This window comes from Oncorhynchus kisutch, linkage group LG2 (assembly GCF_002021735.2).
Source record: "Oncorhynchus kisutch isolate 150728-3 linkage group LG2, Okis_V2, whole genome shotgun sequence".
Classification (NCBI taxonomy): Eukaryota; Metazoa; Chordata; class Actinopteri; order Salmoniformes; family Salmonidae; genus Oncorhynchus; species Oncorhynchus kisutch.
Genome location: NC_034175.2, coordinates 14,432,786 through 14,460,139, shown reverse-complemented (window position 1 = coordinate 14,460,139; position 27,354 = coordinate 14,432,786). Strand labels below are relative to the sequence as shown.

At 50.3% G+C, this 27,354-nt stretch overlaps 1 protein-coding gene across 2 annotated transcripts in view; it reads right to left on the bottom strand.

The window, feature by feature from the left end:
- Positions 1 to 27,354, bottom strand: part of LOC109903468 (poliovirus receptor-like) — a 121,258-nt gene that overhangs the window by 61,126 nt on the left and 32,778 nt on the right. For both annotated transcript variants that reach the window (XR_004202770.1, XM_031788284.1), the window contains exons 2-6: positions 14,626 to 14,735; positions 12,315 to 12,564; positions 11,059 to 11,367; positions 10,783 to 10,900; positions 10,271 to 10,419 (exon numbers count right to left, since the gene is read on the bottom strand). Coding sequence is in view for 1 of the 2 variants with exons in the window: in XM_031788284.1 (XP_031644144.1) it covers positions 10,271 to 10,419; positions 10,783 to 10,900; positions 11,059 to 11,367; positions 12,315 to 12,564; positions 14,626 to 14,735 (936 nt within the window). In the remaining variant the exon portion in view is untranslated. The remainder of the gene's footprint in view (positions 1 to 10,270; positions 10,420 to 10,782; positions 10,901 to 11,058; positions 11,368 to 12,314; positions 12,565 to 14,625; positions 14,736 to 27,354) is intronic.

Below are 27,354 nucleotides of genomic sequence, written 5' to 3'. Positions count from 1 at the left end.
ACGGCAGAGCGCTAGTAGAGGACGGCAGAGCGCTAGTAGAGGACGGCAGAGCGCTAGTAGAGGACACTAGAGCGCTAGTAGAGGACAGCAGAGCGCAAGTAGAGGACAGCAGACTGCTAGTAGAGGACAGCAGAGCGCTAGTAGAGGACGGCAGAGCGCTAGTAGAGGACACTGGAGCGCTAGTAGAGGACGGCAGAGCGCTAGTAGAAGACGGCAGAGCGCTAGTAGAGGACGGCAGAGCGCTAGTAGAGGACACTAGAGCGCTAGTAGAGGACGGCAGAGCGCTAGTAGAGGACGCTAGAGCGCTAGTAGAAGACGGCAGAGCGCTAGTAGAGGACGCTAGAGCGCTAGTAGAAGACGGCAGAGCGCTAGTAGAGGACACTAGAGCGCTAGCAGAGGACACTAGAGCGCTAGTAGAGGACAGCAGAGCGCTAGTAGAGGACGGCAGAGCGCTAGTAGAGGACGGCAGAGCGCTAGTAGAGGACACTAGAGCGCTAGTAGAGGACAGCAGAGCGCAAGTAGAGGACAGCAGACTGCTAGTAGAGGACAGCAGAGCGCTAGTAGAGGACGGCAGAACGCTAGTAGAGGACACTAGAGCGCTAGTAGAGGACGGCAGAGCGCTAGTAGACGACGGCAGAGCGCTAGTAGAGGACAGCAGAGCGCTAGTAGAGGACACTAGAGCGCTAGTAGAGGACGGCAGAGCGCTAGTAGAGGACGCTAGAGCGCTAGGAGAAGACGGCAGAGCGCTAGTAGAGGACGCTAGAGCGCTAGTAGAAGACGGCAGAGCGCTAGTAGAGGACATCAGAGGGCTAGTAGAGGACACTAGAGCGCTAGTAGAGGACGGCAGAGCGCTAGTAGAGGACGCTAGAGCGCTAGTAGAAGACGGCAGAGCGCTAGTAGAGGACTGCAGAGCGCTAGTAGAGGACTGCAGAGCGCTAGTAGAGGACTGCAGAGGGCTAGTAGAGGACACTAGAGCGCTAGTAGAGGACGGCAGAACGCTAGTAGAGGACGGCAGAGCGCTAGTAGAGGACGGCAGAGGGCTAGAAGAGGACACTAGAGCGCTAGTAGAGGACACTAGAGCGCTAGTAGAGGACGCTAGAGCGCTAGTAGAGGACACTAGAGCGCTAGTAGAGGACACTAGAGCGCTAGTAGAGGACGGCAGAGCGCTAGTAGAGGACACTAGAGCGCTAGTACAGGACACTAGAGCGCTAGTAGAGGACGGCAGAGCGCTAGTAGAGGACGGCAGAGGGCTAGAAGAGGACACTAGAGCGCTAGTAGAGGACACTAGAGCGCTAGTAGGGGACACTAGAGCGCTAGTAGAGGACACTAGAGCGCTAGTAGAGGACGCTAGAGCGCTAGTAGAAGACGGCAGAGCGCTAGTAGAGGACGGCAGAGCGCTAGTAGCGGACGGCAGAGAGCTAGTAGAGGACGGCAGAGCGCTAGTAGAGGACGGCAGAGCGCTAGTAGAGGACGGCAGAGCGCTAGTAGAGGACGGCAGAGCGCTAGTAGAGGACGGCAGAGCGCTAGTAGAGGACGCTAGAGCGCTAGTAGAAGACGGCAGAGCGCTAGTAGAGGACTGCAGAGCGCTAGTAGAGGACTGCAGAGCGCTAGTAGAGGACTGCAGAGCACTAGTAGAGGACTGCAGAGGGCTAGTAGAGGACACTAGAGCGCTAGTAGAGGACGGCAGAACGCTAGTAGAGGACGGCAGAGCGCTAGTAGAGGACGGCAGAGGGCTAGAAGAGGACACTAGAGCGCTAGTAGAGGACACTAGAGCGCTAGTAGAGGACGCTAGAGCGCTAGTAGAGGACACTAGAGCGCTAGTAGAGGACACTAGAGCGCTAGTAGAGGACGGCAGAGCGCTAGTAGAGGACACTAGAGCGCTAGTACAGGACACTAGAGCGCTAGTAGAGGACGGCAGAGCGCTAGTAGAGGACGGCAGAACGCTAGTAGAGGACGGCAGAGCGCTAGTAGAGGACGGCAGAGGGCTAGAAGAGGACACTAGAGCGCTAGTAGAGGACACTAGAGCGCTAGTAGAGGACACTAGAGCGCTAGTAGAGGACACTAGAGCGCTAGTAGAGGACACTAGAGCGCTAGTAGAAGACGGCAGAGCGCTAGTAGAGGACGGCAGAGCGCTAGTAGCGGACGGCAGAGAGCTAGTAGAGGACGGCAGAGCGCTAGTAGAGGACGGCAGAGCGCTAGTAGAGGACGGCAGAGCGCTAGTAGAGGACGGCAGAGCGCTAGTAGAGGACGGTAGAGCGCTAGTAGAGGACGGCAGAGCGCTAGTAGAGGACGGAAGAGCGCTAGTAGAGGACGGCAGAGCGCTAGTAGAGGACGGCAGAGCGCTAGTAGAGGACGGCAGAGCGCTAGTAGAGGACGGCAGAGCGCTAGTAGAGGACGGCAGAGCGCTAGTAGAGGACGGCAGAGCGCTAGTAGAGGACGGCAGAGAGCTAGTAGAGGACGGCAGAGCGCTAGTAGAGGACGGCAGAGCGCTAGTAGAGGACGGCAGAGCGCTAGTAGAGGACGGCAGAGCGCTAGTAGAGGACACTAGAGCGCTAGCAGAGGACACTAGAGCGCTAGTAGAGGACACTAGAGCGCTAGTAGAGGACGGCAGAGCGCTAGTAGAGGACGGAAGAGCGCTAGTAGAGGACGGCAGAGCGCTAGTAAAGGACAGCAGACTGCTAGTAGAGGACAGCAGAGCGCTAGTAGAGGACAGCAGAGCACTAGTAGAGGACAGCAGAGCGCTAGTAGAGGACAGCAGAGCACTAGTAGAGGACACTAGAGCGCAAGTAGAGGACAGCAGAGCGCAAGTAGAGGACAGCAGAGCGCTTAGTAGAGGACAGCAGAGCGCTAGTAGAGGACAGCAGAGCGCTAGCAGAGGACACTAGAGCGCTAGCAGAGGACACTAGAGCGCTAGCAGAGGACACTAGAGCGCTAGTAGAGGACAGCAGAGCGCTAGTAGAGGACACTAGAGCGCTAGCAGAGGACACTAGAGCGCTAGTAGAGGACAGCAGAGCGCTAGTAGAGGACACTAGAGCGCTAGCAGAGGACACTAGAGCGCTAGTAGAGGACAGCAGAGCGCTTAGTAGAGGACAGCAGAGCGCTAGTAGAGGACAGCAGAGCGCTAGTAGAGGACGGCAGAGCGCTAGTAGAGGACGGCAGAGGGCTAGAAGAGGACACTAGAGCGCTAGTAGAGGACACTAGAGCGCTAGTAGAGGACGCTAGAGCGCTAGTAGAGGACACTAGAGCGCTAGTAGAGGACACTAGAGCGCTAGTAGAGGACGGCAGAGCGCTAGTAGAGGACACTAGAGCGCTAGTACAGGACACTAGAGCGCTAGTAGAGGACGGCAGAGCGCTAGTAGAGGACGGCAGAACGCTAGTAGAGGACGGCAGAGCGCTAGTAGAGGACGGCAGAGGGCTAGAAGAGGACACTAGAGCGCTAGTAGAGGACACTAGAGCGCTAGTAGAGGACACTAGAGCGCTAGTAGAGGACACTAGAGCGCTAGTAGAGGACACTAGAGCGCTAGTAGAAGACGGCAGAGCGCTAGTAGAGGACGGCAGAGCGCTAGTAGCGGACGGCAGAGAGCTAGTAGAGGACGGCAGAGCGCTAGTAGAGGACGGCAGAGCGCTAGTAGAGGACGGCAGAGCGCTAGTAGAGGACGGCAGAGCGCTAGTAGAGGACGGTAGAGCGCTAGTAGAGGACGGCAGAGCGCTAGTAGAGGACGGAAGAGCGCTAGTAGAGGACGGCAGAGCGCTAGTAGAGGACGGCAGAGCGCTAGTAGAGGACGGCAGAGCGCTAGTAGAGGACGGCAGAGCGCTAGTAGAGGACGGCAGAGCGCTAGTAGAGGACGGCAGAGCGCTAGTAGAGGACGGCAGAGCGCTAGTAGAGGACGGCAGAGAGCTAGTAGAGGACGGCAGAGCGCTAGTAGAGGACGGCAGAGCGCTAGTAGAGGACGGCAGAGCGCTAGTAGAGGACACTAGAGCGCTAGCAGAGGACACTAGAGCGCTAGTAGAGGACACTAGAGCGCTAGTAGAGGACGGCAGAGCGCTAGTAGAGGACGGAAGAGCGCTAGTAGAGGACGGCAGAGCGCTAGTAAAGGACAGCAGACTGCTAGTAGAGGACAGCAGAGCGCTAGTAGAGGACAGCAGAGCACTAGTAGAGGACAGCAGAGCGCTAGTAGAGGACAGCAGAGCACTAGTAGAGGACACTAGAGCGCAAGTAGAGGACAGCAGAGCGCAAGTAGAGGACAGCAGAGCGCTTAGTAGAGGACAGCAGAGCGCTAGTAGAGGACAGCAGAGCGCTAGCAGAGGACACTAGAGCGCTAGCAGAGGACACTAGAGCGCTAGCAGAGGACACTAGAGCGCTAGTAGAGGACAGCAGAGCGCTAGTAGAGGACACTAGAGCGCTAGCAGAGGACACTAGAGCGCTAGTAGAGGACAGCAGAGCGCTAGTAGAGGACACTAGAGCGCTAGCAGAGGACACTAGAGCGCTAGTAGAGGACAGCAGAGCGCTTAGTAGAGGACAGCAGAGCGCTAGTAGAGGACAGCAGAGCGCTAGTAGAGGACGGCAGAGCGCTAGTAGAGGACACTAGAGCGCTAGTAGAGGACGGCAGAGCGCTAGTAGAGGACACTAGAGCGCTAGCAGAGGACACTAGAGCGCTAGTAGAGGACACTAGAGCGCTAGTAGAGGACGGCAGAGCGCTAGTAGAGGACGGCAGAGCGCTAGTAGAGGACACTAGAGCGCTAGTAGAGGACAGCAGAGCGCAAGTAGAGGACAGCAGAGCGCTAGTAGAGGACAGCAGAGCGCAAGTAGAGGACAGCAGAGCGCAAGTAGAGGACAGCAGAGCGCTAGTAGAGGACAGCAGAGCGCTAGTAGAGGCCGGCAGAGCGCAAGTAGAGGACAGCAGAGTGCAAGTAGAGGACAGCAGAGCGCTAGTAGAGGACGGCAGAGCGCTAGTAGAGGACGGCAGAGCGCTAGTAGAGGACGGCAGAGCGCTAGTAGAGGACAGCAGAGCGCTAGTAGAGGATGGCAGAGCGCAAGTAGAGGACGGCAGAGCGCTAGTAGAGGATGGCAGAGCGCTAGTAGAGGATGGCAGAGCGCTAGTAGAGGATGGCAGAGCGCTAGTAGAGGATGGCAGAGCGCTAGTAGAGGACGCTAGAGCGCTAGTAGAGGCCACTAGACAGCTTCCTGTAAAGGAATACTTCCTCTCCCACGGTGTTTGGCCTTTAAAAAAGCATGGGACAAGCTCTCACCAGCATGATCACACCCACACCTTATGTTTTACTATCCTTGTGGGGCCATAAAATGGATTTCCATTCAAAATCCTATTTTCCCTAACCCCTAAGCTTAAAATAGCTCTTGTCCTCATGGGGATGTGGGAAATCTCCCCAAGAGAGAGAATTTTGATTACACACACACACACACACACAGACACAGGGGAGACGATTCTCCCAGTCAGGCAGTAAACACACCGAGCACAACGCCTTGGGAAGAACGGTACACAATCTTCTCAATGAAAAATGCACTCATATCTCCCTCACTCTCACTGGACTGGTGCAACGCAGTTTCTCTGGACCCCCGCAAGGTCAGCTCCCCCCAAATATAATCGAATGCGTCAGCCAGAGAGCCACTCACAAAGTATAGACAACCAATCACTGTCCAAGATGCTGAAAGGGTCTATGCAGCTGCCTATCAAAACCATCATAGGCTTTCTGTGTTGTCAAGAAATGTAGCCTATAGCTTTACTTAATGGATAAATGTTTATTGAAGGCCATCATTTGGTCATCATTTTCTCATGTTAAACCAAACATTTCACGAAGCTATACACATTGTCGTACGGCGTCCAGTTAGATTACACTCTTACCACAGCAATTACTTGTTCAGTAATCAAAAGTTGGAAATTCAAACATTGCAGATGGCCAAATACATGTTCAATACGACAGCATACTAAATCAGCAACCAATTGATGTATTATTTTGATACACAACTGTCCTGTATATCCTACCTGAACGTGAATGAGCCATTCCTCGGGCTCTCTCCCAGCTTGGATAGAAAGTTGTTGCGTAATTCCAGTCTGTTAATGCCAATCTCTCTTTTTTTTCTATGTAGAGGCCTATAGTAGCTACAGTATGCATGCATTTTTGTGTGCAAATGTTTAGCACGGACTGTAGGCCCAGGTTACAGGTCCGACTGTTTTCTATACTGAGTATTGACAACCCAGACAGTACATTGCGCTGCACACAATTTAAACTTAGTCTTGAATGATGCATGTCAAGATTTACCAGCGATAAGGGACCGTTGAAATTGCAATCACACAACTCAAATGCCGGTTCACCAGTATGAATAGAATCACAACATGCTTGTTTTGTTTGAGCTCTCAATAACTGTTGTCCGCTGAAGATAATAATCTGTTTGCATCTGCCAATTTACTGGCTGTCCAGTATCCAGACGACCTGTCCCAGAGCTTCCTATTCAGGTCATCGCTTTCCGTAACCTGTTGAGTCCGGCAATTAAGGAGAATGAGGCTCAATTAAAGATGTTGCAGAACTGCTATATTTGAAGCACCACTCCATTCTGCCCAGTTCCTCTCGTCTTGCTACGGCAATCAAGCTGTTTATAACCATCCCTGTAACTGTCGCCTCTGCAGAGAGATGATTTTCTAAACTAAAACTCATAAAGACCTACTTAAGAAGCATTAGGCTCTCGATCCGACATACGTTTTTTTAAACTCCTGAGTAAGCTCCACTCACTGCACTGGCGCCGTCGTAGCCTTGACAACGGCATTTGTTCACTGATATCCCCTTATACTTTCAATCAGTTCAGGCCTGAGGCAGTTTGATCAGTCACATTCTTGAAGCCCAAGAAACAAATGCTTAGCTTCATAGTACATTAAAAAGATTCGGAATGGCTTTCTAGAGGGTTACTGTCACAATTGTTTATGTCAGACAGGTGCATGGGGCCAACGACAGAAACCACCCCAGAAAGAGGACTATGCATCGCTCCAGCACAAAACCCACTGGCTTTGTAAAATGATACTTTTTATAAATTGCGTCATGCACGACCATAAGTTCCAAGTAACCGCAAATAATGAGAGAGATGGGGCGGAAATAACGCCTGCTGCTGCCCGCCTCCCAAAGACATGCAGCAGCCCCCCCCCCCCCTCCCACACACACACACACACACAATGGTGCATGGGTATATATTACATTACATCATGGGAGAAGGCTGATTGGTTGGTTTCGGGCTGGTTTCTTCACAGAGAGATGAGTTAGCAGTGAGTTAGTGAGTTAGCAGCAGTACTGAATGTGACTTATTGAATGGTCTGGTTCAGACTATACATGTCTCTGGTCTTGATCATGGGTGGAGGGATGGCAGAGGGCAGTCAGGCCTGGAGGCTGGAGAGGAACAGACTACATCCTCTCTGTAGCATGGCCAAAGACTGACAGCCCGGGAGGAAAACAGAACAAAGCAGATGCATCTTCTGAAGGGGGGGCTGACACCACTACATGGGAATATGTGAAATAGGAAGGATGCAGGTTAACTCATTAAAAGGGGCTGATTTAGTCATGTTACCATTGCAGGGGAGTAAGGGAAACGGAAAGGAAAAAGGTTTGTCTTCTGAGCAAGTGGGGAAGGATTTTGATGTGACACCAGTGCAAGGCAATATTGGAGAAACCAGGCCTGGAGACAGTGGTGATGGCAGAAAATGGGTTAGCCAACTGTGGCGGAGCAGGATCCAGTACAGGATCAGGGGAGCTAAGCAGTGATTAAGAGAACTGGTATTTAAGAGAAGGAGAGACCAGCTCTGCAAGATGAGAGACAGTGATAGGGGGAGAGAGAGCGAGAGAGAGAGAGAAAGGAAGGGAGATAGAGAATGGGATGAGAGAGGGGGGGGGGGGTGGACAGAGGAAGAGTGAGAGACGGGGTGAGAGGGAGATAGAGGGGAAAGAGACTGGCTCAGTGCTGTGGGCTGGTATTTGAGAGAGACAGAGAGAGGGGGTCTCAGAGAGGGCTAACGGCATGTCTCTCCACTGAGCACAGATCAGTACAGTGTTGTAGGAGCCTGATAGAGGCCAGTTATAGAGGACCGGACCAGGGGCAGGGACACAGACAGACAAAGGAGACAGGTGCCAGGTCAGCTCGTAGCCCTGTGCAGGGATCTCTGCGTCAGTTTTCACACAGCTGGGGACAGGAGCAGCAGTAGGACAGGAGCCTGCTCTAGCCTGGTCCCGACGCTGGACATTTCACAGCCACGGCCCCTCTCAGCCCTGGTTGGACACATCTCCACTGCATTAGCACTCCATCTGTATTCACACTACCTCTCTCTCCATCTTTCTCTGTGTGGGCCTGCACTCAGTTCATTCATCCCACTTTTTACTGTCTTACTCACTGAGGGGGAATGACAGGATAAAAGAAGAGAGGGAGGAGATGACTGGACAGGACAAGGGAAGGGAGGACAAGAAACAATAAGGTTGTTCTGCCCCTGAGCAAGGCAGTTAACCCACTGCTCCCCGATGACGTGGATGTCGATTAAGGCAGCCCCCTGCACTTCTCTTCAGAGGGGTTGGGTTAAATGTGGAAGTCACATTTCAGTTGAATGCATTCAGTTGTACAACTGACTAGGCATCCCCCTTTCCCTTTAGCAGGAGAGAGTACAAGGAGTAGATGAAGGGGGAGGGAGGAAGAGGACAGAGGGAGTTAAGAGGGAAAGAATTTAGGGGTGGTGGACCAAAGAGGAGAGAGAGGGAGGACAGGAAATCATTCTTGGAGACAGGAAAGGAGAGCAGAGTTTATAGGAGACAGGATGATGAGGGCGAGGAAAGGGAGGACAGAACAGAGGGAGTTAAGAAGGAGAAGCAGCCAGGCGCTGAAGCAGCAGAGGCCGACTGATCCGCTCAGAGAGGATAGAGAGAGACTACAGCACTACATACTCACAGCACCGTCAGCCTGCTCGCTCTCACACTAATCAGAGAGAGCGAGAGAGAAAATGGAGGGGGTGATAGCGGTAGAGAGAAGAAGCAGTGCCATAGATTCCCATAGGGGTTTTAAATGCCATCAGCATCCTGTTCCCCTCTCACCCCCCTCTTTACTCTAAAAGCATACACTCTACCAACCCTTCCCCTTTCTCTCACTCACTCGTTCAATCACTCCTTTTTCTCCTCTCTACTTCCCTCCCTCCCCCCAGCCGCCAGCCCTGCACCCATAGCCAGCCCTGCACCCATAGCCAGCCCTGCACCCATAGCCAGCCCTGCACCCATAGCCAGCCCTGCACCCATAGCCAGCCCTGCACCCATAGCCAGCCCTGCACCCATAGCCAGCCCTGTACCCATAGCCAGCCCTGTACCCATAGCCAGCCCTGTACCCATAGCCAGCCCTGTAATACCCTGTGGGCTTGCATGGGGACGTCCGTTATGTTCCAGAGATGCTAGTGGCCCATCAGAGAGAACACATTAGTAGCATGGGGAGGCGAGGGACAGAGGGAGGGAGGGAGGGAGGGAGGGAGGGAGGGAGGGAGGGAGGGAGGGAGGGAGGGAGGGAGGGAGGGAGGGAGGGAGGGAGGTGGCTTTTAAAACACATTCACCAGTGAATTGCACTTTTTATCCATTTGTCCTGCATTCCCCCGTGTCAGCACAAAACAACTTCAGGTAAAGTGCAGATCAGGGGGGCGGATGTATTTTTTATAAGAGAGAGAGAGAGCAAGGTGGAACTCGTGGAGGGGAAGCTAAAGCTGTAGAGGGATATTTATTTAAACGGGCGCGGTCGACCGAACAGCTCTTTCAAGTGGTGTAGTGGTTGTCGAGTCACAGTACACAACAAGGAGATAACAAGGTTGAGTTTCAGTCCAATGCAAACCGTACCCTCAAACAAACCCTGCCAGTGTGTGGAGACCTGAAACTGTCTCTGATGATGATTCAATCCATTCTACCAGTAGATGAACAGACGAGTAGAGCTCAAACATCACAGCTAGGATCCATAGGTATGAACAGAAGGAGATGATTGCATGCAAACAAGGAGGGATGGGTGATAAAGTTTCAAAGGGTAGAGGATGGATAGATGGAAAACCCAAACAGAGGAGTAGAGGCCCAGTAAACTGCCCCCCAACCACTAATCCCAGGGACAGAGCATGCTGCTCTCCCTGCCTACAGGCAAGCATCACCACACCCTCTGTGTGTGTGTGTCGTAAGTGTGTTTTCAGGTGTGTGTCCAGGTGTGTTTGTAGCATAGAATGCACATGTGTATGATTACAGTCATTTCAGGTGTGTGTGGACTCACCTTGGACCATAACAGTGACCTGGTCCTTGCCGGTGCCCAGGCGGTTCTTGACCTCGCAGACGAAGGTTGTGTTGATCTGCTCGTCCACCTTTAGCACGGTCAGCACGTTTTCTTTTACCTGCACTGTGTCTGGCATCTGACCGGACATACTGGGGGTAGAGGAAGAGGAGAGGAGGAGAGAGTGGAAAACATAAGTATTGGAACCTGGCCCTCTCCCTACTTTCATCTTTCACCTTTTCATACCTATAAAAACTTAATACAAGTAAGTGATTATGGAGGAGCCAGTCAGGACACTGCAGGCTTGTTGTTTCTACTGGGGCTAAACTCCACTATGGAAAGTTACACTTCATTTCTCCATCATCAAGATAAGAGGCCAGTGGCTGTCGAGCTGATCATCATTATCATAATACTATCTGTGGTTTATAGTGGCCTGTGGATAGAGTGATAATTAAAGAAGGAGAGAGACCGAGACACAGACTGACAAAGAGACAGGCCGACGGACACACACTCACGTTTTCCATGCGATGGTGGTAGGGACGGGGTTGGCAGTAGCCTGACAGGTCAGAGCCACGTTGGTCCGACCCACGTACCAGTTATTATCATAGCCCACGATGGTCACCTGTGGGGGGTCTGAGAGAGAGGTTAATTAGTGGGACTTCCCACACAGAGAAAATAATTGTATTTGGATGTATATGCAACATTAAAAAAGGTCTGACTATACGGTCTGCATGAGTATGTGTGTGTGTGTGTGTGATGCATGTGTGCACCAGTGTGTGCAGTGGCCTTACATTCGATGGCCAGGTTCATCAGGAAGCTCTCAGGCTTGGCCTGGGTTCGATGGGAGACCAAACAGCTGATGTCTTTGCCGTTGTCTGCTGCTGTGGGAACCAGCATGTACTGGCTGGATACCGTCACGGTGTTGTCAGCGCCCGCCGTAGAGGCGGAGGTAGCGTTGCCGTTGACAGCTGTCACCCATGCGATCTGGGCAGCAGGACGACCGTCGGCCGACTCACAGCGGGCCACGACAACTGGCTGAGCTCCCGTGACGACAGTGGAGGCTATCACTGTTACCCCGGAGGCAGAGTTCCTGGGTTTGGCTGATGAAGGGAATAGAGAGAATAATTAATGAATACCAATATTGATAAATGACTAGACCGACGAAAACAAGACAGGTTTCCCCCCCCCCCTTCTCTCTCTCTCCCCATGGCTGCTGAATGTGAATAGAGCAATCAGGACAAGAGCCAACACCAAGCATGACAAGCAGCCGGATCAATAAACGTCCGAGGGGAGAGCTGCGTCCAGGTTAGAGCAATGGTTCTAACCCATTAACAGAAACACAATTGATCTGACAATACCACTTATAATAGCAATTAAGCTGCATGGACAGAATTTTAACCTGCGGGGTAGAGGTCGGATGGGATGGGGGTAGAGGTCGGATGGGATGGGGGTAGAGGTCGGATGGGATGGGGGTAGAGGTCGGATGGGATGGGGTTAGAGGTCGGATGGGATGGGGGTAGAGGTCGGATGGGATGGGGGTAGAGGTCGGATGGGATTGGGTTAGAGGTCGGATGGGATTGGGTTAGAGGTCGGATGGGATGGGGGTAGAGGTCAGATGGGATGGGGGTAGAGGTCGGATGGGATGGGGGTAGAGGTCGGATGGGATGGGGGTAGAGGTCGGATGGGATGGGGGTAGAGGTCGGTTGGGATGGGGGTAGAGGTCGGATGGGATGGGGTAGAGGTCGGATGGGATGGGGGTAGAGGTCGGATGGGATGGGGGTAGAGGTCGGATGGGATGGGGGTAGAGGTCGGATGGGATGGGTGTAGAGGTCAGATGGGATGGGGGTAGAGGTCAGATGGGATGGGGGTAGAGGGAGGCAAAAGAGTACTCACAGATAGATAATAGAACATGGACACACACATACAGTCCTACCCAGCATGACGAGGGAGGTGACACCCTGTTCGTTGCCACTGGGGTAGGTGGCGTATTCACAGATACATAATAGAACATGGACACACACACACACACACACACACACGGTCCTACCTAGCATGACGAGGGAGGTGACACCCTGTTCGTTGCCACTGGGGTAGGTGGCGTATTCACAGATGTATTTCCCCTCGTCAGTCATCTTGACGTCTGAGATCTGGATGGAGGGGTTGCTGAGGGAGGGGGGTTCCGTCGTGAAGCGGACCCGCCCCTTCAGGGGCGATGTGGGGTAACTTGCCCCAAAGTTAGGGTGGTACACGGCGATGTTGAGCCGCTCGCCCTCCTTCGGCTCATAGATCCAGGACACCTGCGTAGTAGAGTCAAGTTCATTCATTCAAATATTACACAACCTGTCAGATGGAGAAAAGGGGTCAATAAATAACAGCGACTCTTAATCTTTTCTTTGTGAACATGTATCACTATCTACCAGACGTATGGACTCGACTCACAAATATTATGACTTTCGACTTTGACACCAATGACTCGTGACTTGACCTTGAGCCTTATGACTCGACCTGACTTGATACCCTCCCAAAGCCCAAATATTAAAAATGATGCTGTTTAAAACAGTGTGCAGCGCAACTCTTCACTTAACGGATTACAGTTGGAATCGGACAGCAGCCAATCAAATTGTGCCAGCTGAGAAAAAGTTGTGTGGCAGTGCAGAGGAACGTCGGCGGTTGAATTCAGATGGAGCCCTTGGAAAGATCATACCCCAAATTATTATTTTGGGATATAAAGACAACGCTGTATCAACAAAAAACGGATTGCAACTTGTAAAACATGCGGGAAGAAAATTACAGACCGAGGAACAACAATTTCCAACTTTGTTTGTCATTTGAAGCTGCACAAAGAACGGTAAGTCTTAGCTAATATAGTCAACAGCTATATATTTATTACTTTACTATTGTAGCATGTAGGCTAATGTAACGTTAAATCAATGAGCCTCTACACAGTCAGTCAGAGCGGGAACGTGATCATTGCACCCAAGATGGAGCTACAACTGGCTAGGCAGTTAGTAGCCTAAATGCTGCCTGATGTTACTGCTGTTCCTAAAACCATTGACATACGTTAGCCTACTGTAACCACACAGAGAGAGTGTGTGTGTGTTAAGGTTGGGCGAGTGTGTACAAGCCTACATCGCCCAATTGTGCCATAGCGATCATCACCATTGGGGGGAGGTTCTCATGGCTACCCATGCATTTCCATGGAAATATAACGTTTATTTGGAAAGTAATAAATATATAGATTTTTTTTAAAGCATTCATGATTTGCGTAAATGTAGTATACTAACTATTACTCTTGTTAAAAATATGAAATGGTATTACATTTGGTGAAGAGCACATTATGACTTGTTTGGGATTCGAAACTCAAATTTTAGGACTTGATACTTGACGGTCTTGACTTGGACTTGCCTGTCTTGACTTGGGTCTTGAGTGCTAAGACTTGAGACTTACTTGTGACTTGTAAAACAATGACTTGGTCCCACCTCTGCGATCTACACTATGGTAGATAAAAGACAATCCATGTACAGTGCACATAAACTTGGATGATCAGGGACAAAGTGTCTTAATAATCATTTTCCGCTCAGTGTCTGAGATCAATTGACACTCTTTACCATGGCACTTTGAGATTTATTTTAAACTGCAAAACGCTTACGCACCACTGAACTTTGTATACCAGGGTTGGCTGGCCTTCTCTAGTCACTCGTAGGCTCAGTCACTGGTATACTTTTATTTACAAAGCCATTTTGGGTTTACTACCTTTTTATTTGGGCATTTTTATTGTTCAGAAATGTGGTGGGTACTCTTCATTCGCTGGACTTTATCCTGTTAACTGTTCCAAATGTCCAAACTGAATTGGGTAAAAGGGCTTTTATGTACTCTGCGCCATAGTCTTGGAACACCTTACAAAATACTTTTAAACTGGAAGAACTTGTCCTGATTGGTGTTTTTAAATCACTGATGAAGGATTTTGAGGCTGATTCCCTGATCTGTCAATGTTTTTAATTAGCTGGTTTTGATTTTGTTATACTCTTGTGAATTCTATGGTTTTTACTGGATTACTTGTAGGTTTTCATGTTGTTTGTCTGTAATTTTTGTAATGACTTGGTGCTGCCTATCTTGGCCAGGACGCTCTTGAAAAAGAGATTTTAAATCTCAATGAGCCCTTCCTGGTTAAATAAAAGGTTTAAAAAATGATTACTATTTTTATTTTTTTTATGGTCATGGACGTAAATTGTTGTGACGGTAAAATCCACGAGTCCAGACATTAGTTCCTGTATGTGCATCTGATCATTTAGGACTTTCTTCTCATGTTGTAAAAACATATCCATTTGTCTACATATGAGTTCCTGTCTGACACTGACCTGTGTGAGCTGTATCCCTCCAGCGTCTGCGAAGGCACACCTCAGGTTGACCGCCTGGCTGGGGTAGGACATCACTTCCGGTTCCACCTTCACCCGCTGAGACACCGCCCCTGGGAGGAAGAGGAGAGGACGTTAGTGCACCTTTCACCACGGCTTCCTATTTTCCCCTCCATGTTCTACGTCAGAGGCCATGAAGGAAAGGGGAGTAGGAGAGGAAGCTTGTTGAGACTATTGGGACCAGGCCCCAGCCCCAGTCTGCCTGATGCGGAGAGGAAGCTTGTTGGGACTATTGGGACCAGGCCCCAGCCCCAGTCTGCCTGATGCGGAGAGGAAGCTTGTTGGGACCAGGCCCCAGCCTGCCTGATGAGGAGAGGAAGCTTGTTGGGACTATTGGGACCAGGCCCCAGTCTGCCTGATGAGGAGAGGAAGCTTGTTGGGACTATTGGGACCAGGCCCCAGTCTGCCTGATGAGGAGAGGAAGCTTTTGGGGACTATTGGGACCAGGCCCTGGTCTGTCCAATGACAGATTGTAGTTCTGTGGAATGGTCTGGTATACCATTAAGACTACCTACAGTAAGCAAGTAGGTCAACGCTCCAGGAGTCTGCTAGAGGGGTGTGTGTGCGCCGCCCCCATTCTAGCGATGAGTGGAGGAAACAGGACATGTAGTGAAGAGGAAAAAGCCCAGTCTGCTCCACACCGGTCATAAATCATTTGGATGGCTTATGCTTTTCTAGAACCAGCCATTTACTCTGGGCTCACACACACACACACACACACACACACACACACACACACACACACACACACACACACACACACACACACACACACACACACACACACACACACACACACACACACACACACACACACACACACACACACACAGTGCAGGGATTGGTGTGTGTTTGTGTACATGTTTTCCTACATTATCAGGACCACAGCGTCCTGACAAGTCACCAGAAGGTGTCTTTCGTGCATGTCTGCGTGAGAATGTAATTAGAAATTAATTTTAGCATCATAACTGGTTCTACTGGTTTGTCCATCCACTCTGAGTAGAGACACAGAAACTAGAGAAGAAGGTGGGGTGGAAAACACACCATCCCTATAGAGACACGAGTCAAAGGCCCGGACTGACTGTCTTCTCTGGTGGTGGTTATGAGCTATCCACACAGCCTACCTCTGCTACCATGGTCTTTAAACATGAAGAGTGACACACACACACAGAGACACAGAAGTTAGAGCGAGACAGAAAGAGAGAGAGAGAGAAAGAGAGAGACAGGGAGAGAGAAAGAGAGAGACAGGGAGAGAGAAAGAGAGAGACAGGGAGAGAGAAGGAGAGAGACAAGGAGAGAGAAAGAGAGAGACAGGGAGAGAGAAAGAGAGAGACAGGGAGAGAGAAAGAAGAGAGCGGGAGAGAGCAAAGAGAACAAGCAAGGCATTTCCTAGAATTACCCACCATCTCTCCCAGCACTGACCTAATGTCAGACTCAAACCACAAAATAACCCTTCTGCAACCACATAACCTTTTTACAACCACCCACCCACCCGGAGACTCTACTGCCATGACTGAACAGAGCCAGATATACTGGTATTCCCCTCATAGTATTAACATCATTAGGTTGATGAAAGCATGGGGCCAAAGGGAGTTTCCACCATATTCCTTCACAGATCAGGTTCATTTCTTATACTGACAAATCAATGAGGGGGAGTGAGGTGAATGAGTCAGTGCATTAAGTGAAGGGTTCAGAATCTGAGCGTGTTCTAGCTGGATCCTGATACCTGTGTGTATATTGTGTCCTAGTGTAGGGGCCTAATGCTGTGTGATCTAGGTGTTTGTGAGGGATCAGGCAGCAGCCTGAGGAGGGAGACATGGAGGGCTATTGAAACCCAGGATTGCTCGTCTCTACTGGGGAGTATGAATTGAGTCAACCTTGCACGCCACAGGTCATTACACAGACCTGTATTGATAAGCATGCACACATAGTGCGCAAGCACACAATACACGCACACTCGAGACACACACACACACACACTCGAGACACACACACACACACACTCGAGACACACACACACACACACACACTCGAGACACACTCATTTTTAATCCTGGGAAGGCAGGCAGGCAGAAAGCCCAGAGGGACAGGGCTGAGGAAAGCCTGCCTGCTGTCAGTCAGACAGAGCAATAAGAGGAAAACCAACCCAGTTTAACTCTCTCTAAGCCAAGATGGGAGGGGGATGAGAGGAGAGGAATGGTTTGAGACATTCGACCCCCCAGGGATATAAAATATAACCCACCCCCTGAAATGACTAACCCCGCGGGGGTTGTAGACTATCATTAGAACAGCATGGGTTAACTAGGATATTTATGGTGTGTGTGTGTGTGTGTGTGTGTGTGTGTGCGTGCTGTGTCACTAAGGTAAGGATGCCTTAAACAGATAACTAATATTAAAAACTGTAAAATACAGAGAAGAGTGAAGTGGACAAATGACAATAGAATGAGGAGGGGAGAGGGATTTAGAGGGGAGGATGGAGATGAGAAGATTAAAGGGAGAGAGAGCTAGAGCGAGAAAGAAAGAAAGAAGATTGAAGGGTAGAGAGAACCGAGAGCGAGAGGAGTCTGTAACCAACAAGACCCTGAACATATTCTACCCCCAAGCCATAAGACTGATAAAATAGTGTTAAATATACTGAACCAAAATATAAAAATGCAACATGCAACAATTTCAACGATTTTACTGAGTTACAGTTCATACAAGGAAATCAGTCAATTGAAATAAATTTGTTAGACCCTAATCTATGGATTTCACATGACTGGGCAGGAGGGCAACCATGGGTGGGCCTTAGAGGGCATAGGCCCACCCACTGGGGAGCCAGGACCACCCACTGGGGAGCCAGGCCCTGCCAATCAGAATGAGTTTTCCCACAAAAGGGCTTTATTACAGACTGAAATAGTACTCAGTTTCATCAGCTGTCCGGTTGGCTGGTCTCAGATGATCCTGCAGGTGAAGAAGCCGGATGTGGAGGTCCTGGGCTGGAGTGGTTACACGTGGTCTGAGGTTGTGAGGCCGGTAGGACATACTGCCAAATTCTCCAAAACAACATTGGAGACAGCTTATGGTAGAGAAATTAACATTCAGTTCTCTAGCAACAGCTCCGGTGGCCATTCCTGCAGTCAGCATACCAATTGTGCGCTCCCTCAAAACATTGGTGGCATTGTTTTGTGTGACAAAACTGCACATTTTAGAGTGGCCTTTTGTCCCCAGCACAAGGTGCACCTGTGTAATGATCATGCTGTTTAATCTGCTTTTTAATAAGGACAAATGCTCAAACAAGGATAAACAAATTATGCTTATTTTAGCTCATGAAACGTGGGACCAACACTTTACATGTTGCATTTATATTTTTGTTCAATATAGTTAACCAATAGCTACCCGGAGTTACTGCATTGACCGTTTTTGCACAAACTCTTGACTCATCACATACACTGCTGTTACCGTTTAGTCTATCCTGTTACCTAGTCACTTGTTCTATTATTACATGTCCTTTCTCCCTCTCTGCATTGTTGGGAAGGGCCTGTTAGTAAGCATTTCACTGTTAGTCTACACCGGTTGTTTACCAAGCATGTGACAAATAACATTTGATTTGAGACGGTTGAAGGGTAGAGTAAACAGACAGGGGGGGGGGGGGGGGGGGTTGAAGGGTAGAGGAAACAGACAGGGTGGGGGAGACGGTTGAAGGGTAGAGGAAACAGACAGGGGGGGGGGTTGAAGGGTAGAGGAAACAGACAGGGTGGGGGAGACGGTTGAAGGGTAGAGGAAACAGACAGAGGAGGGGGGGGGCGGTTGAAGGGTAGAGGAAACAGACAGGGTGGGGGAGACGGTTGAAGGGTAGAGGAAACAGACAGAGTGGGGGAGACGGTTGAAGGGTAGAGGAAACAGACAGAGGGGGGGGCGGTTGAAGGGTAGAGGAAACAGACAGAGGAGGGGAGACGGCGGTTGAAGGGTAGAGGAAACAGACAGAGGAGGGGGGCGGTTGAAGGGTAGAGGAAACAGACAGAGGAGGGGAGACGGCGGTTGAAGGGTAGAGGAAACAGACAGAGGAAGGGGGGGGGGTTGAAGGGTAGAGGAAAGAGACAGAGGGGGGGGGGTTGAAGGGTAGAGGAAACAGACAGGGTGGGGGAGACGGTTGAAGGGTAGAGGAAACAGACAGAGGAGGGGGGGGCGGTTGAAGGGTAGAGGAAACAGACAGGGTGGGGGAGACGGTTGAAGGGTAGAGGAAACAGACAGAGTGGGGGAGACGGTTGAAGGGTAGAGGAAACAGACAGAGGGGGGGGCGGTTGAAGGGTAGAGGAAACAGACAGAGGAGGGGGAGACGGCGGTTGAAGGGTAGAGGAAACAGACAGAGGAGGGGGGCGGTTGAAGGGTAGAGGAAACAGACAGAGGAGGGGAGACGGCGGTTGAAGGGTAGAGGAAACAGACAGAGGAAGGGGGGGGGTTGAAGGGTAGAGGAAACAGACAGAGGAGGGGGGGGTTGAAGGGTAGAGGAAACAGACAGAGGAGGGGGGGCGGTTGAAGGGTAGAGGAAACAGACAGAGGAGGGGAGACGGCGGTTGAAGGGTAGAGGAAACAGACAGAGAGGGGAGACTGTTGAAGGGTAGAGGAAACAGACAGAGTGGGGGAGACGGTTGAAGGGTAGAGGAAACAGACAGAGAGGGGAGACGGTTGAAGGGTAGAGGAAACAGACAGAGAGGGGAGACGGTTGAAGGGTAGAGGAAACAGACAGAGAGGGGAGACGGTTGAAGGGTAGAGGAAACAGACAGAGGGGAGACGTTGAAGGGTAGAGGAAACAGACAGAGGGGGGGTTGAAGGGTAGAGGAAACAGACAGAGGGGGGAGACGGTTGAAGGGTAGAGGAAACAGACAGAGGGGAGACGTTGAAGGGTAGAGGAAACAGACAGAGGGGGGGGTTGAAGGGTAGAGGAAACAGACAGCGAGGGGAGACGGTTGAAGGGTAGAGGAAACAGACAGAGGGGGGGGTTGAAGGGTAGAGGAAACAGACAGAGGGGGGGGTTGAAGGGTAGAGGAAACAGACAGAGGGGAGAAGTTGAAGGGTCGAGGAAACAGACAGAGGGGGGGTTGAAGGGTAGAGGAAACAGACAGAGGGGGGAGACGGTTGAAGGGTAGAGGAAACAGACAGAGGGGAGACGTTGAAGGGTAGAGGAAACAGACAGAGGGGGGGGTTGAAGGGTAGAGGAAACAGACAGCGAGGGGAGACGGTTGAAGGGTAGAGGAAACAGACAGAGGGGGGGGTTGAAGGGTAGAGGAAACAGACAGAGAGGGGAGACGGTTGAAGAGTAGAGGAAACAGACAGAGCGGGGGGGGGGGTTGAAGGGTAGAGGAAACAGACAGAGGGAGGGGGGGGTTGAAGGGTAGGATGGAGAGGGAGGAGACAAAGAGAGAAGGTTTCAGGGGAGGAGAGCGAGAGAGAACAGAAGCTGTGTGTCAGTCAGTGCTGCTCTACTTTACTGTGCTCAGTTTAACGCCTAAAGGATGGGTGACACACAACACGCCAACCAACACACACACCAACCAACACACACACCAACACGTACACAGATTTGGCATCTAAAAGTAGCACATCAATGTTCAAGTCAGCATCCTAAGTACTGTCACCAATCATTATGTCTCTCCCTCTCACACACCCTGAGAGCAGTAACACCCCTGCCATATTAACCCCGTCCTCTCTGAGCTCTGCATGACATCTACATATTTCCCACCATGCCGTTGATGAAGGGAAAACGGATGGGAAAGAGGAGAGGTGTGCCGGGAGGATGGAAGGATGAGACAGCTAGGATATGTCAAAGTGATGCAGGATGAGTGGACAGCAAGCAAGAGAGGGAGAGAGGGAGAGACGAAGGAGAGAGGGAGAGACGAAGGAGAGAGGGAGAGACGAAGGAGAGACGGAGAGACGAAGGAGAGACGAAGGAGAGACGAAGGAGAGAGGGACAGACGAAGGAGAGACGAAGGAGAGACGAGAGACGAAGGAGAGACGAGAGACGAAGGAGAGAGGGAGAGACGAAGGAGAGAGGGAGAGACGAAGGAGAGAGGGAGAGACGAAGGAGAGAAGGAGAGACGAAGGAGAGAAGGAGAGAGGGAGAGACGAAGGAGAGACGAAGGAGAGACGAAGGAGAGAGGGACAGACGAAGGAGAGACGAAGGAGAGAGGGACAGACGAAGGAGAGACGAAGGAGAGAGCGAGAGACGAAGGAGAGACGAGAGACGAAGGAGAGACGAAGGAGAGACGAAGGAGAGACGAAGGAGAGACGAAGGAGAGACGAAGGAGAGACGAAGGAGAGAGGGACAGACGAAGGAGAGACGAAGGAGAGAGCGAGAGACGAAGGAGAGACGAGAGACGAAGGAGAGACGAAGGAGAGGGAGAGACGAAGGAGAGACGAAGGAGAGAGGGACAGACGAAGGAGAGACGAAGGAGAGACGAGAGACGAAGGAGAGAGGGAGAGACGAAGGAGAGACGAGAGACGAGGGAGAGACGAAGGAGAGAGGGAGAGACGAAGGAGAGAGGGAGAGACGAAGGAGAGAGGGAGAGACGAAGGAGAGAGGGAGAGACGAAGGAGAGACGAAGGAGAGAGGGACAGACGAAGGAGAGACGAAGGAGAGAGCAAGAGACGAAGAAGGAGAGACGAGAGACGAAGGAGAGAGGGAGAGACGAAGGAGAGAGGGAGAGACGAAGGAGAGACGAAGGAGAGACGAAGGAGAGACGAAGGAGAGAGGGACAGACGAAGGAGAGACGAAGGAGAGAGCGAGAGACGAAGGAGAGACGAAGGAGAGAGGGAGAGACGAAGGAGAGACGAAGGAGAGAGGGACAGACGAAGGAGAGACGAAGGAGAGACGAGAGACGAAGGAGAGACGAGAGACGAAGGAGAGAGGGAGAGACGAAGGAGAGACGAGAGACGAAGGAGAGAGGGAGAGACGAAGGAGAGAGGGAGAGACGAAGGAGAGAGGGAGAGACGAAGGAGAGAGGGAGAGACGAAGGAGAGAGGGAGAGACGAAGGAGAGACGAAGGAGAGAGGGACAGACGAAGGAGAGACGAAGGAGAGAGCGAGAGACGAAGAAGGAGAGACGAGAGACGAAGGAGAGAGGGAGAGACGAAGGAGAGACGAAGGAGTGACGAAGGAGAGACGAAGGAGAGACGAAGGAGAGAGGGACAGACGAAGGAGAGAGCGAGAGACGAAGGAGAGACGAGAGACGAAGGAGAGACGAAGGAGAGACGAAGGAGAGAGGGAGAGACGAAGGAGAGAGGGAGAGACGAAGGAGAGAGCGAGAGACGAAGGAGAGACGAAGGAGAGAGCGAGAAACGAAGGAGAGACGAAGGAGAGAGCGAGAAACGAAGGAGAGACGAAGGAGAGAGCGAGAGACGAAGGAGAGAGCGAGAGACGAAGGAGAGAGGGAGAGACGAAGGAGAGAGGGAGAGACGAAGGATAGACGAAGGAGAGACAGCAGTGTGAGTGACCAGTGAAGGAAGGGACATGAGGGAGAAATGGAGAGAATAGGGTACAAGCAATGGAGGGGGAGGGAAAGAGTGAGAAACCGAGACGGACCTCGAGAGAAGGGGAAGCAATAAACAAATTTGATGAGCAACATCTGAGGGGCACAGAGAGAAAGAGAAGGAGAGCAGGAGACAGAGGAGATAGACAGTGAAAGTGAGATAAATAAAGTAGGAGAGATGTTTAGACAGAGGAAAAGTAGAGAATGAGAGCGAGAACAGGGGAGGGAATCGGTGCATGGAGAACAGAATGACAGAAGGAAAGAGGACAAGGGAGAGAGGGAGGTGTGGAGCAGTAGAGGAGAGCAAAGGTAGACTACACACACACACACAACCTTGAGAGAAAATGAGGAATGTCTCAGAATAGAGGGCAGAGGAACAGTGGGAGTATGACCCCCCCCCCCCCCCCCCCCCCCCATTTGAACAGCCATGGCTTTAAGGGGAACATACGCCTATTACCCCTTTCTTTCTTTCTTTCTTTCTCCCCCCCCCCCCCCGTCGGTCTGCCCACTCAGCTCCCCTTCGGTCTGCCCACTCAGCTCCCCGTCGGTCTGCCCACTCAGCTCCCCGTCGGTCTGCCCACTCAGCTCCCCGTCGGTCTGCCCACTCAGCTCCCCGTCGGTCTGCCCACTCAGCTCCCCGTCGGTCTGCTCGTCTGTCTACTCAGCTCCCCGTCTGTCTACTCAGCTCCCCGTCGGTCTGCCCGTCTGTCTACTCAGCTCCCAGCCGGTCTGCCCGTCTGTCTACTCAGCTCCCCGTCGGTCTGCCCGTCTGTCTACTCAGCTCCCCGTCAGTCTGTCCGTCTGTCTACTCAGCTCCCCGTCGGTCTGCCCGTCTGTCTACTCAGTTCCCCGTCAGTCTGCCCGTCTGTCTACTTAGCTCCCTGTCGGTCTGTCTGCTGCTTACCGGAATCAGTGTGTGACTGAGGGAGTGAGGCTGATGCCTAATGGTTCTCTTGTCCTCTGTCTGATGGTCACTGTGATGCAGCAGATGCAACACAGTCCATCTCCAGCCCCTAAGAGTCCAGTTATTTACAGAGTAACACCACATCCCCAGTATTCACTAGACCATTTACTGTCCAAAACAAGCATTCAGCCTACTGTCTAATACCATGCAGGCTTATTCCCTGCTGGTCTCAAGTCCTGTTCAGTTGGGAGGAAACTGAAAACATTTGGAAATTGAGTGAAGCAGGGAGGTTCAGCCTGCATGTGTCCAATAAGAACAAAGACTTGTGTTTTCCACTGCTAAACATTGTGCTGCGATGTATCCTACTGAGAATGGCCTTGTACATTAGCCCCTGTGCTACCCTGTTCTCTACAGAGCTCTGTGGTGGTCCATTTGTTCAATCATCCTGGACCTTGATTTATTTGATTACCTACATTAGCTGCTGCACTCCCTCTGGTATTCAACCAAACACATGTAGCCTTCTAGCTCCTCAGTGTGATCCTGTGGGCTGGCCAGTGGTTTGTCTGGGGTTGAAGCCAAATAACCTGCATCTCCGCAAGTACTCTGATTGCCATTGTGTCACTGACATCCGTCCCAGATGGCACCCTAGTCCCGATATAGTGTGCATTTAGAGCCCTGCGGGCATAGTACCCTATTCCCAGTGTAGTGCACTATTTGGGACAAAGCCTGTGACTGGGCTAATAAAGTAGTCTAATAAGTAGTTGCTGCTGTAGGCTGTGTGGTGGCGAGGGAGGACATACATTAGCCTTTTTCTGGTCTAGGAGAATAACAGCCTTGATACAGGCTACAGTGGTAGAATCTACAGTAACTGTGTATAATGGTGGGCATTTGCCCTCTAAACGACACACTCTTCTCTCAAAGTAACAGCAGAATTGGGCTGCGGTGTAGTCTGTACAGTATCTCTACTTGAAGTGAAGCCTCATCTTGAGGTGTAAAAAACATACTTTGCTCTTTAGACAAGCATAACCACCTGTACTGTAGACAATAAGTAACAACTAGTTGACTGTTTACTCGGCAAGTTAAACATCCCCTTATTCAATTACATTGTTAGACTCGTTCAGTGACATTGATATTTCAAAAAGAGGAAACATGTCCACACACAGTTTGGTATGCAGGGTGCAGAGTGTTGCGTAGTGAGGCTTACATGTTGACCAGACAAGACTCGTCACGTGTGCAAACGTAGCAAAAATGTACATACATGTTGTTCAATCATTGTAGCCAGGTGCTAAAATAGAACTTGGTTCCATTTGTGACGCTTGACACGCTGCAGGTCGTCTCTCCCACCTCCTCATTGGTTTTTAGGAGCATATACCCACGTGGGTGATTGAAAGATGAACTGAGGTCCACACTCCAGTCCAATTGGTGTTGGTAATGAACCTTAGTGTTGGTTGCCATAAAGTCCAAAGAAGAAGCCTGAAGGAGGAGACTAGAAATACACTTCTCCCCTTTTGTCTGTGGATTAATTTCAGGTAAAATAACTACCCAATGTTTATATCCCAGGACAAATTAGTTAGCTAAATTGGCATCAATGTTTAATGCTTTTTGACCTGTCCACAAATGAATATACTTGGTCCAGAGTTTGTTGGATATTTCAACCTGCGTGTCCTGATCGTATCTGGTGTGGGTGGACAGAATCAACATGTGCACATGCGGTCTGGTCAGCAAGTTAGCTAGGACAGCAGCAGGCAGAGCAGACGTTTTGCAAGCTTACAACAGGAAAGGAAGTGGAGAGAAGGTGAAACATGGCCCATCCTCTCATTGACCTTCTCTCAGCCCACTACATCACCAGATAATCAATACACTGGAAGGATACACTACAACTATAGGCTATGCCTCAAATGACACCCTATTCCACATGTAGCGCACTATGGAGTTAGTGCACTATATGGGGAAAGGGATGCTGGTCAGTAGTGTACTACAGTCCATTCTGAAAGTATTCAGACCTTGACTTTTTCCACATTTTGTTACATTACAGCCTTATTCTAAAATGGATGACATTTTTTTTCATCAATCTAAATACAAATCCCCATAATGACAAAGGAAAAGGTATAGAATTTTTTGCAAAGTTATTAAAAATAAAGAACTGAAATAAGTGTTCTCATCTTTTGCTATGAGACTCGAAATTGAGCTCAGGTGCATCCTGTTTCCATTGATCATCCTTGAGATGTTTCTACAACTTGATTGCAGCCCACCTGTGGTAAATTCAATTGATTGGACATGATTTGGAAAGGCACACAACTGTCTAAATATAAGGTCCCACAGTTGACAGTGCATGTCAGAGCATGCACTGTCAAAGCTCAGAAACATGACTGTGCCAAGACACAGATCTGGGGATTTCTGCAGCATTGAAGGTCCCCAAGAACACACTGGCCTCTATTATTCTTAAATGGAAGAAGTTTGGAACCACCAAGACTCTTCCTAGAGCTGGCCGCCCAGCCAAACTGAGCAATCAGGGGAGAAGGACCTAGGTCAGGGAGGTGACCAAGAACCCAACGGTCACACTGACAGAGTTCCAGAGTTCCTATGTGGAGATGGGAGAACCTTCCAGAAGGACAACCATCTCTGCAACACTCCAACAATCAGGCTTTTCTGGTGGAGTGGCCAGACGGAAGCCACTCCTCATTAAAAGGCACATGACAGCCCACTTGGAGTTTGACAAAAGGCACCTGAAGGACTCTCGGAAAATGAGAAACAAGATTCGCTGGTCTGATGAAACAAAAGATTGAACTCTTTGGCCTGATTGCCAACCGTTACATCTGGAGGAAACCTGGCACCATTCCTACAGTGAAGCATGGTGGTGGCAGCATCACACTGTGGGATGTTTTTAAGCAGCAGGGACTGGGAGACGAGTCAGGATCGCTGAAAGATCCTTGATGAAAACCTGCTCCAGATCGTTCAGGACTTCAGACTGGGGCGAAGGTTCACCTTCCAACAGGACAACAACCCTAAGCACACAGCCAAGACAAAGCAGGAGTGGCTTCGGGACAAGTCTTTGAATGTCCTTGAGTGGCCCATCCAGAGCCCAGACTTGATCCCAATCGAACATCTCTGGAGAGACCTGAAAATATCTGTGCAGCGACACTCCCCATCCAACCTGACTGAGCTTGAGAAGATCTGCAGAGAAGAATGGAAGAAACTCCACAAATGTAGGTGTGCCAAGCTTGTAGCATCATACTGAAGAAGACTCGATGCTGTAAACGCTGCCAAAGGTGATTCAACAAAGTACTGAGAAGGATCTGAATACTTATGTAAATGTGTCAAAAATAATAATAATAATAATAATAATACTTGCCAAAACAAAATAAAACCGTTTTTGCTTCGACATTATGGGGTATTGTGTGTAGATTTAGGGGAAACAACAACTTAATACATTTTAGAATAAGGCTGAAAAAGTGAAGGGGTCTGAATACTTTCCGAATGCGCTGTATACAGGAAAATAGAAAATAGGGCGTCATCTGAGATTGGCACACACATCACCCAATGGATAAATATTCAGTCATATTTTTTATTTTTTTATTTGACCTTTTATTTAACTAGGCAAGTCAGTTAAGAACAAATTCTTATTTTCAATGACGGCCTAGGAACAGTGGGTTAACTGCCTGTTCAGGGGCAGAACGACAGGTTTACAACCTTCCGGTTACTAGTCCAACGCTCTAACCACTAGGCTACCCTGCCTCCCCGAATATAGAATATTCATAGCTAGTACGGCATAGCTAGTACGGCATAGCTAGTACGGCATAGCTAGTACATTAGTTTAACAATGACATGATGAAAAGTACAACAGTCCTAAAACAGAGCCATGACAGGAAGAGGGGACGAAGGATGGAGGGCAGAAAGAGGAGTAGAGAGAGAGATTGTGTAATGAAAGATAGGGATGGCATCAGGCAGGAATTAGCTTCAAAGTGACAAATTAACACCTGGGGGAAATTTGTAGGGAGATTGAGGTGTGTGTGCTTCATAAACAACAGGTGTAGACTAACAGTGAAATGCTTTACTTACGGGTCCTTTTCCAACAACGCAAAGTTAAAGATTACTATATTTTTATTTTTATAAACAGTGGCGAGGAATATATTTACAGTGAATAACCAGTGCAGAGTGGATGTGCAGAAGTATGAGGTAATTGAGGTAGATATGTACATATGGTTAGGGGGTAAAGTGACTAGGAAACAGGATAGGTAATACACAGTAGCAACAGCGTATG